At 36.8% G+C, this 10,795-nt stretch overlaps 1 protein-coding gene and 1 long non-coding RNA gene across 3 annotated transcripts in view; one reads left to right on the forward strand and one right to left on the reverse strand.

Moving 5' to 3' along the window:
• roraa (RAR-related orphan receptor A, paralog a) overlaps positions 1–8,934 on the forward strand; it is a 403,803-nt gene extending 394,869 nt beyond the window's left edge. For both annotated transcript variants that reach the window (XM_052119230.1, XM_052119232.1), the window contains one exon: positions 894–8,934. In XM_052119230.1, the coding sequence (XP_051975190.1) occupies positions 894–1,058 (165 nt within the window). In that variant the 3' untranslated portion in view covers positions 1,059–8,934. The remainder of the gene's footprint in view (positions 1–893) is intronic.
• The window catches only part of LOC127637959 (uncharacterized), a 158,728-nt gene that overhangs the window by 84,432 nt on the left and 63,501 nt on the right, over positions 1–10,795 (reverse strand). The window lies entirely within an intron of this gene.

The following is a 10,795-nucleotide window of genomic DNA, read 5'->3' on the forward strand; positions in this document are numbered from 1 at the left end:
CACATAATGTGCTATTTGGCTAAAAACACATTAGATCTCCTTGGATTTAATCAGAAATGATATAGTACATTGTTCAGCATTATGGTACACTAAACCAATCGTATTAAGTGGAGGATCGTTCACTCCAATTACATATGGCCACCAGGAGATGGCGCCAAGTTCATGACTCAATGATGGCTCAAATGACACAGAATGGAACTGAATGAGATCTCGTTACTCATGCCTGCATGCTTTGGAGAGAGACAATATCTTTAGTCATTGTTGTATTTGCATGTGTATGTTTTATTTGTTTGGAGAGGCTTTTGGACACTTTGAGACATTTTTGGACACTAGGATAAATTATTTTTGTAATGCTATACATTTTGATTGCTTTGTCGAATCAACACAAAATTTTACTAAGTGACAGGTGACATGACTGGGAAAAAACAAAGCTGTTTTTTCGTAGCTACCTTCTATACACCCTGAAATATAAAATGTCAAATCAGAATAATAAGAAAACAAGTCAGTGTTTTTTTTTTTTTTTTTTTCAAAAGTTTCTTTGGCAGAGACTCTCAGAATTTATCATAATCGATATAATACAAAAATAAAAAAACATTTTTTTAAATGTTTTCTTTAACATGATGCCAAACACTTTACCCTGAATGCCACTGAAACCTCTTTAGATCTTTAAAAACACCCTCAGAACTTAAATGGTTAATGTATGAATTAATTTATGTTGTATTGGTCTGGCAACCTAAAGATTAGCTAATGTCATCAGAAAAAAACTGGGGCCATCTGTGATCTGTCTGCAGATTAGAGGGTCTGCCTGTTGCCTTTTGACCCAGTACCACAGGGTCCACCACATTAAAATAACAGACCTCTCTCTCTCTCTCTCTCTCTCTCTCTCTCCGCAGTTGATATGCAAAGTCTCCACACTGCGCGCTCTGTGCAGCAGGCATACGGAAAAGCTGACGGCATTCAAAGCAATATACCCAGACATTGTCCGTGCCCACTTCCCCCCATTGTACAAGGAGTTGTTCGGATCAGACTTTGAGCAGTCCATGCCTGTGGACGGGTAGTGCTTCCCCATGCCCATCCCACCCACAGGAATTCACACCGTGGGGAATGTCAAGCATAAATCTGAGACACTTTACCAGTGCCCTGCACATACACACACCTGGACGGCTGACACACTGCGCGCACACACTTTTCTCTCTATTTTTCTTTGTGTGTGTTTTTTTTTTTTTTTTAATGGGCTGGGGTTGACTCCAGTGGTTTATTTTTGGGGTTTGTTCCCTCCTTTTACTGACATAGGTGGGATTTGGAGCCCAGAGGAGTGGATGAGAAGATGAAGACACTTGTTTTTCATATGCTCCCTCTCTCTCACTCCCTCTCTCTCTCTCTCTTTCTTTGGCTGAACCTGTAAGGTCCATGCATACGATTCAAGAGCGGTCCCATGGCGATTTGTCACGATCAGCATAAATTGTTTTGGCTTGTTTCCAAATTGGAAAACGATTCCCAGAGCACATTCTCCTGAATCCAGCATTTTAAACGTTTTTAGTTGTAGCAACAGAATTTACAGGCCTTTTCAAGCCAAGAAGAATGAAACAAAAATGTTTTTAGAAATACAATCTGTATAATTGTATACAGGCTAATCTGTATACAATCACAAGTCTGTATAATCTCAACCATTTGAGAAAAGTCTACGTAGAAATGTACGTAGCTTGTGGTCCGTTAGGTATGCATGGTCCTGGCTCAGCCATTAATTTCCTTCTTTGCTCTTGATTTTTTTGACAAGTCTTGATGTCAGACTATAAACCAGCAGCGAACAAAGAAGATTACGACATAAGAGGAATACAGGAGATAAAGGAGGGAGGGATGGAGAAGGAGTGTGTAGCAGAGCAAGTTGCCATTTGGTGATGCAAAGCAGCACCTTTCTACGGACAATCGTCAAAAAAAAAAGAAAAAAATGAAGGCAGAATTCTGGTAATTCTAGTTAAAACATCGCAAAAAGCGCAATTACTTTTATCTGTCAGAGACTCCATCTACCGTAGTTGCTTAGTGATATCATTTAAGGCCATCTGCTATTAAGTCCCTCTCTGGAATGGTGTTAATGTAATGCAACGGTCTGGCCACCAACATCGATGCAATGCAAGGGTCCATTCCACCTGTTTTCTAACGTGTTACAGGGTATACGGTCATAAGTATAAACTATACAGAAAAAAATCATGTTTATAGAATCTATTTTAAATAACATGTATGATATTAGTAGCTAGACTATTCTTAATTGTGAAAAATGGATAAGGCACTTTTATTTGCACCTTTCTTTAATTTAAGACTTGTATATTTACCTAGTGATGTGTTGCATGTATAAATACCACGGTTATGGAGAACGAGTGCTAGAAAACCCTAATGCTGCTGAGGGTGGGTGGGTGTGTGTTTGTGTGCGTGTTTGTGTATTTATTTGCGCAAGCTGGAGGTTGGTGCTGGGCAAAGGATGATCACAAGCATTTTGGGAGGGAGCTATTTTTGAAACAGCTTCTATGCTGGAAAACTGTTTCTAGATCTGCGTTGCGTTTTCCGCACACAGCATGAGAATTGCATTTTTTTCTTAACATACAGCACCCACATAGTAACGATGCCTCAATCCAAGTAAGTTTCAATTTCAACATGTAATCAAAATTCAAAATGTGGACTACCAAATTATTGGAAGGCATGTTGAAAATGAAAATTCTCTCATAATTTCCTCACCCTCATGCCATCCCAGATGTGTATGAATTTCTTTCTTCTGCTGAACACAAATGAAGATTTTTAGAAGAATATCTAAGCTTTGTAGGTCCATACAATGCAAGTGAATGGTGGCCAGAACTTTGAAGGTCCAAAAAGCATATTAAGGCAGCATAAAAGTTATCCATATGACTCTAGCGGTCTTCTGAAGTGATATGATATGGGTTATTTTTTACTATAAATCTCCACTTTCACTTTCACATTCTTATTTGTTTTTGGTGATTTGCATACCACCACCTATTGGGCAGAGAGGAGAATTTATGGTAAAAAAAGGAATTCAATATTAATCTCCTTCTCACAAACACCTATCATATGGCTTCTGAAGACATGGATTTAACCACTGGAGTTTTATGGATTACTTTTATGCTGCCTTTGTGCATCTTTGGACCTTCAAAGTTCTGGCCACCATTCACTTGCATTGTATACAGAGCTGAAATATTCTTCTAAAAATCTTCATTTGTGTCCTACACATCTGGGATGGCATTAGGTTGAGAAAAGTTACATTTTTGGGTGAACTATGCCTTTAAAGGTTTGAAGCACTAAAGGGTCTATCAGGGTATAAGGGTCTGTTTTTGAATGGCAGTTTAATGCGTTTGTTTTATAGGACACTTGTTCCATTAAAACAAAAGGGTTTGGGGTCTGTTCATGAATTGCACAGCCATTTCAATACGTCAGCCTCTGTTCAATGGTTCCATCTAGTGGTGGTGCGCCACATGACCACGGCTTGACAATTTTACACCTCTCTTGTAGACGAGTCTGATCTGGTTTATAAACGGTTGATCTGGCAATCTTTTTTGATCATCCTTTCATCCATTCTTAGATACACACTCTACTCCATCTGGACTTGGGATAAAAGTGTTTTTCATATGAATTTTCTTTTCAAACCAGCTCTTGTGAAGGTCTTTGCCCAGCAACAACGTTTGTCTGGAACGTAAGAGTGAAACACAGAAGAAAAGAAAAAATATTCAAAGCCTTGTCTGGTTGAAATCCTCTATTTTTTTATCATTGTACAGTGCTTATGGAAGGGAAAGATGGAAGGATGATATAGCACTTAATCATGCAATAAGTCATTCGAATTTGTGTGTGTTTTTTATGATTTTTCAAAGAACAAGACAATGGTAGTAATAGTGCTATTTTTTGGAATACTTAACTGTCATGTGTCGTGCGTGTTTTTAAGTCTCTTGAATGTGCCATAGTGGTCTTTCCTGCTTTTTTAGAGTGAAAAAAAATATTTTAACATTCCATTAAAACGATGTTGTGGCATTTAAAAAACTAAAAATAATCCCAATATAATCCAGAAAAAATACTTCATTGATAACTTCAACAGACGTTTTGACACACCTTGAACTGATCTTGGTAGCTTCTTGCTATTTTTTATTTTTCTTGCTGATATTTCTTTAGACACTGTTTATTCCCTAATCACATAGTACCTAATTCCCATGACACAAAGTATTTTCCTCAGGGAAGGGTCTGTCTAACTCAATTCTGTTAGCCAGCTCTATTTGATCTCAATAGCATGATCATGGTCAGTACAGCTAATTAAATATATTTTATTATATTTATGCATACTACATTAGAATACTGTTGACAAAAATATTATTCTTGTTACTGGTTGTGAAATTCATTGATTGCATCCCTCAAAGTCGTGATTACTACAGTACATCATCAAACTGTGAACGACAATCCCGGATCAAGTTGAGGTCCTTGTATAAAAAGGCTTAGGGAAAGTAATCAGTCACATATCATGCTCACCTAGAAGATAGCTGTCTATGTAGATAATAAACAACAAGGCAGCTTACTAGGTTTTGGAGCAGAACCTGGGTTCTTGTGCTGACTAAAGAACCTAATGATATGTTAAAACTCCCAATTGAGATCGTCTGTTAAAAGCATAGTTCGCACAAATATGAAAATTCTCTCATAATTTCCTCACCCTCATGCCATCCCAGATGTGTATGAATTTCTTCTGCTGAACACAAATGAAGATTTTAAGAAGAATATTTCAGCTCTGTAGGTCCAGACAATGCAAGTGAATGGTGACCAAAACTTTGAAGCTCCAAAAATCACATCAAGGCAGCATAAAAGTAATCCATACGGCTCCAGTGGTTAAATCCATGTCTTCAGAAGCGATATGATAGGTGTGGGTGAGAAACAGATCAATATTTAAGTCCTTTTTTACAATTAATCTCCACTTTCACTTTCACATTCCAAAAGTGAAAATGAAAGGGAGATTTATAGTAAAAAAGAACTTAAAATGTATCTGTTTCTCGCCTAAGAGTGATTGCATCACTTCAGACGACATATATTAAACCACTGGAATCATATGGATTAATTTTATGCTGCCTTCATGTGATTTTTGGAGCTTAAAAATAATATCTCTGTTTATGTTCAGCAGAAGAAATACATTCATACACATCTAGATGGCAACTATCCCTTTAACAAAACGCCTTCCACTATTCAGTGGTGCTTTAGCTCATGCTTTTTAATATAGCCGTTTTTCCTCCTGTTTTTCATCTTTTGCAATTTGCATGCTCATGTTATAGCCTGTTATTCACTAGCATCAGAGCTGTCAGGACAAAAGAAGACAGTAATGCATCATACACGATGCAAAAGTGTCATTTAATTAAATCGCACCATAGTCCGCTGGCTTTATCACATCACGCTGCAAGCTCCAAGATCGAATTCCCTAAAATCAAACTAAGCAAGATAACCACCTCAAGCGTACTAAATGAATGTGCTACGCTATTTTCTGGCCAGTTACTTAGTTTTTTCTCTTTATTGGGATTACTTTGGGATGTTCTGATTGTCACTCATAATTGTTTGAGTCTATGTGCCAAATACCTCTTCATGATTTGCTCCACCTTCAACGTCCGCATGGGCGAATTTGCCTATCGCGTGTAACAAATACGGGTTTCTACAGGGTAACCACTGCAGTGGACGTCCCCTTTTAATGAACAAGCTTTGATGCACAGCAGATCATTGTAATTTTGTTTCCTGTCCAATTACTCATATCGACGTGTCCTGAAGTTAGTTTGTACGACACCTAGATGCACCACAAAAGCTACTGAAGCAATCATGTTTGCCACTTTTTGCATGCTGTGTTTTGTCAGTGTAGTTTGTATTAGACTTTTTTTTTCTAATAGAAGCAAAGGTACTTCAACATCTCTGGATCTGTGGTATTTTAGATTTGTAATGAGAAAAGCGGTATGCTTCTTTTATTGGTAGAAGATCCATCATTTTCCCCTTGTTCATTAATGTAAATTGGGAAACTATCTTTTTTAAATATGTGGTTTCCTCTTTGTTTATTCTCGCGAGAAGCAATATATGTCTGAATGCGGTTGCGAGAGTGCGTTTACAAGATATGTGTGTGTTCGTGCTATGTGTAATGTATGCTTAAGGTCAAAACCCAGACAAGGCTTTAAAAGATAAGATGCAGCAGGGTCAGATGGTGAATTGTATGTAAGATCTTAAGTTTTCCCAGGATTTAAAATGTTTTAAGTAGCACTGAGCTTGAACCCTTTGAATAGCTGAACAAGCATGACACAATGCACATCAGTGTTAACGATTCAATTAGATTATGCAAACAGGCCTATGCACTCACGTTTTACGTAAACCGTTTTAATTCTGTAAACTTTAGCGAAGGCACTTAAATATTCCAATATTTACGATCAACGGATTTAATGTGTCATGCTTGTGGTGGCATTTTGATTTAAGTTTAAAGTGTTACTAAGATGTACATCAATCATTTGCATTCTTTTCTTCTTCTTTTTTTTAAATGAGAGTTTTCTTTCCAAAAGCACAGCTGATATGTTATTAAAAATGAAATATGTTTAGATACAGTAATAGAAGAAAAGAAAAAAGTCTTTAGCCATAATTGAATGTCAAGCAATAATATATATGGTGTATTATTATTCATTTTTGTGCATAGACTTTAAACATCTGCATGTAAATACATTTCTTATGTATCGCATTTGTTCGTTTTTTCGCTTTCTCTTATTTTGTTTCACTCTCTGGTTGTCATTTTTGTTTTATTTGTATATTTGACTAGTTCTGTTCCCGGGTGGAGAACTACGAATGTCAAATGCCCTGTAAACTGTACAGCTTTATTTACCTCTCTTCCTCACCTTTTGGCTTTTAATTCACAATATTTAATGTTCTATTGATCACATGTATAAAAGTAACTTTGTAACTTCTGTCTGTGTAGGTAAGATGAAAATACTGCTAAGACCTGCTCAGTGCAAATATTTATCTGTTTATCAGAGACATCTTTCTGTACGATATCTCTGTTTTTAGTACACTTCTCTCTTTTAGACTTAGTTTGATTAGCGGTAGGGTGTGCTGACATAAACTTTTGTGTTATACTGATGTGTGGTGCTAGGTAAGTTACTTTTTGTGAACCAAAATTATGGATTCATAGACTAGGCCACCCTCTTAGTCCGTTCATTTCACTGAGTATTGATGCATTATTGATATTAGGACTCGATAATTAATGATATTAATGATAAAGATAACGATAGTGGTAAATTTAGCTTTCGAATACCAAGCAAGTACCTGTATCAGTGTGCTAGTCTTGGGACGTGGCTAGGTTCCTTCTAAGTTTTAAGATTATTAGCAAAAGCAGTATCGGCTAAGTAAATCTCTATTCAACATTGCATTTCTGATTCTTTGCAATGAAGAAGGTTGTTCATGCTTGAAAAAAAAAAGAAAATGGAAAAAAGAAGCAGTATTGTGTTTATTTTTGATTGTTCGAACTTGTAGCTGGAACTGATTCTAATCCAGTTTGCACACTCAAAACGTTTACCAGTACTTTGTATCAGACGCTGGAAGGACTTTAGACACACGATGCCACAAAGTACTGGATTGTCTTGATGTTTAGCCACTTTTTGGCTCGCTCCATTTCTTTTTTTGTTATTCGTACGCAGCAGTTTCTAAAGACTAGCTTTGCAAGCATTCCTTTTTTTCTATTGAACATCTACTCACTCATAAGGTCTCATTATACACACACAATGGTTGTGTTATAACGAAATTGTACAGGACAAACGCATTTGTGTGAGGTTTTGTGCAAAACGTCCTGTTTCTCTTTGTAGCAAGGCAGATTAAACTTGCAATAATACAGAGCAAACTACGCTGAGTGCTTCTCAGTGGTGCAGGATGCAGAAACTATATTCATTCGTTGTTATTGTTTTCACTGCTCTCGACGTACTCAAATGACTGTGCTTGTACATGTAGGTGACTTCTGTCTTGTGTTACCAACCTTTTTTTCATTGGCTGTCTTTTTATGTAAATGAGGTATTTCATGTTTGTTCATAGCCATGGAAACAGCATTTTCTTGTCTCCTGTAATGTCCTGTATTTCTTACCGACAGAGATCAGTCGAAGTTCTCAGTCTCAGATGTTCCTTTTTGCTTCTCCTTAGGAACAACGCAACTGAAACGTGGTCATGGGACACGCATTTTTGCGTCCAGTCAATTGCACTATGGTTGGATGTCTGGGTGAATGGCAGAACTCTGTTTGGATATTTGCAGAGACAAAATGATGGACAATAGGCAATCCACTCTGTTTTCTCCCATTCACTCCTGCCAATTAGGCTTAAGTTGATAATTACAAAACAAATGACTAATGCAATGTAACTGAAGTGTTCATTTATGTATGTAAACTTATGCATACTACGCATCTGGATCTATTTACCATTGTCTGTTTAATATGAGCTGAATGGGAGGGCTCGGGCAGGACGGGTTGGATTGTGCTCCTCACACGGCATCATCAACTGCGGCGGGAAAAAAGCATAGAACAGTTTTGGTTGTCACATATTTTTACGTCACATGTTTGTTACTGATCTTAAAATGGGGACAGTCGATCATGTACCTTTTTATTCTGCTCTTTGGAACTCTCTTTAGCAGATAGTCTCTTCTCAATAGTGGTTTTGCTCCTTCTGTTTGTCCGATTCTTAAATATGAAAATAAGTATTTTGATTCATTTTGTAAATACCGCTGTAAAGAAAAATAAGAAATTTAATGTTGTCTTTTAAATACTTTTCATTCTAATATGAATGTTGTTATATTGTACTTAGAAACTGTACCTTTAATATTACCTTTATTAAAAGTGCATTGGACACATCGATTTTAGATGTGCTTTATGTGCTGTTATCCCATAATAAAATTTACCGCTTGTAATGGGCTCTTATTCAATGTGTGTCATACTTCTATAAGTAGATTATATTGTTTTAGAAGTAGCTGTTTTAAGTTCAAACACAACCTTCAAAGAAATGGAAAAAAAAAGGATGACAAAGAAATAAGAATAGAGAATAAGAGAAACAGAATATTATTTAAAAAAAAAATCAAAACAATATAAAAAAATGTATTTAAATAAAAATGGGATATGTACAGGGCAATCAGTGCTGAGTAGTAATAGATTACATGTAATCTGGATTGTGTAATCAGATTATAAAAAGTACTTGTAATAAAATTCAATTTTAAAGTACTCAAATTAAAGTTACTTTATTTAATGGATTACATGATTTAATATTAATCAGGCAAATGCAGTAAATTTTTTATAATTTGTGTCACAGCTGATATGCGTTCGGTTTCATTACACATGTAGATGACAATCCGATTGAACAATTTAAGTTCCTTTTTTATTTCACTCAGAAAAAGATAACACATATACACACACATGCACAAAACATAAATATTCTGATCACCTGATTTTGATCTATTAAGTACCTTTCCTTAATGCATTTAAGCAACATTGTCAAAATGGTACAAACTTATCCTACTCAAATGTGTGACATAAAATAAAAAAGAGTTCATCAAAGCAATCAGATGACATTAAAAATTTTCAATTCAGAAGTAATCTACACTGATCTGAGGACAACGTACAGTCAGCTGGTCATCATTGCAAAATAAACCTGGAAGTGTGGTCAGGTGGAGTGGTGTGGGGCTTATTTACCTGATCGCATGACAGTACATTATTTTGCTTATTACATGGCAACTTACCAAATAAATAATTAAATGGACATGAAATATTGATTTGAGCTGTAATTATTCCACTAGCTTAGCTGTACCAGATACAAGAGAATAGGAGCACACAAGGAAAGATTACCATCTATACCCGGATGACTGATCAAACATCAGTTTGTATTCAGAAATACAGAAAAAGAGGCAATTTAAACATTTAAAGAAATATAGAAATGCCCTGCTTTAAAAAACAAAAGGCTTGTCTGGTTTGCTGGTTTTGGGCAATTATTAGCAGGTCAAATTGGACAAAACCAGCTCAATACCAACTTGACCAGGAGACCAGCATTCTTATCATGGTAGGCCTTCATGAGAGGTAAATATTGCAATAATTCATGTATACGTGATGTGATGCCTACAGTAGGTTCAAATCAAAGAGATCTAACTGGAGAGAGCTCTGTTCAAGTAGTTTTAAAAGGATTAGTTCACTCAAAAATGAATTTTTTGTCAGAATTGACTCACTATCATGTCATTCCAAACCCATCTGACTTTCTTTCTTATGTGGAACCAAAGTCCCCTTTGAGCATTCCAAGTTCTCCCATATTAATTTTGATAAAATTGGTCTTGGGGTCTGGGTAGCTCAGCGAGTAAAGACGCTGACCACCACCCCTGGAGTCGCAAGTTCCAGTCCAGGGTGTGCTGAGTGACTCCAGCCAGGTCTCCTAAGCAACCAAATTGGTGAGTTATTAGGGAGGATAGAGTCACATGGGGTAACCTCCTTGTGGTCGCTATAATGTGGTTCTCGGGTGGGGCCTGTGGTGAGTCGTGTGTGGATGCACAATTTTTATTTATTTATTTTTCTCCCCAATTTGGAATGACCAATTCCCAGTGTGCTGTAAGTCCTCGTGGTGGTGTAGTGACTTGCCTCAATCTGGGTGTCAGAGGACGAATGTCAGTGGCCTCCTTGCCTCCATTTTGAGCGCATTACCACGAAGAAAAATGTGAAGCCTCCACGTGCGTCTTTTTGGTAACACACTCAACAAGCCACGTGATAAGATGCGCGGATTGATTGTCTCAGAC

The sequence above is a fragment of the Xyrauchen texanus genome, chromosome 46 (assembly GCF_025860055.1).
Source record: "Xyrauchen texanus isolate HMW12.3.18 chromosome 46, RBS_HiC_50CHRs, whole genome shotgun sequence".
In the NCBI taxonomy this organism is placed as follows: domain Eukaryota; kingdom Metazoa; phylum Chordata; class Actinopteri; order Cypriniformes; family Catostomidae; genus Xyrauchen; species Xyrauchen texanus.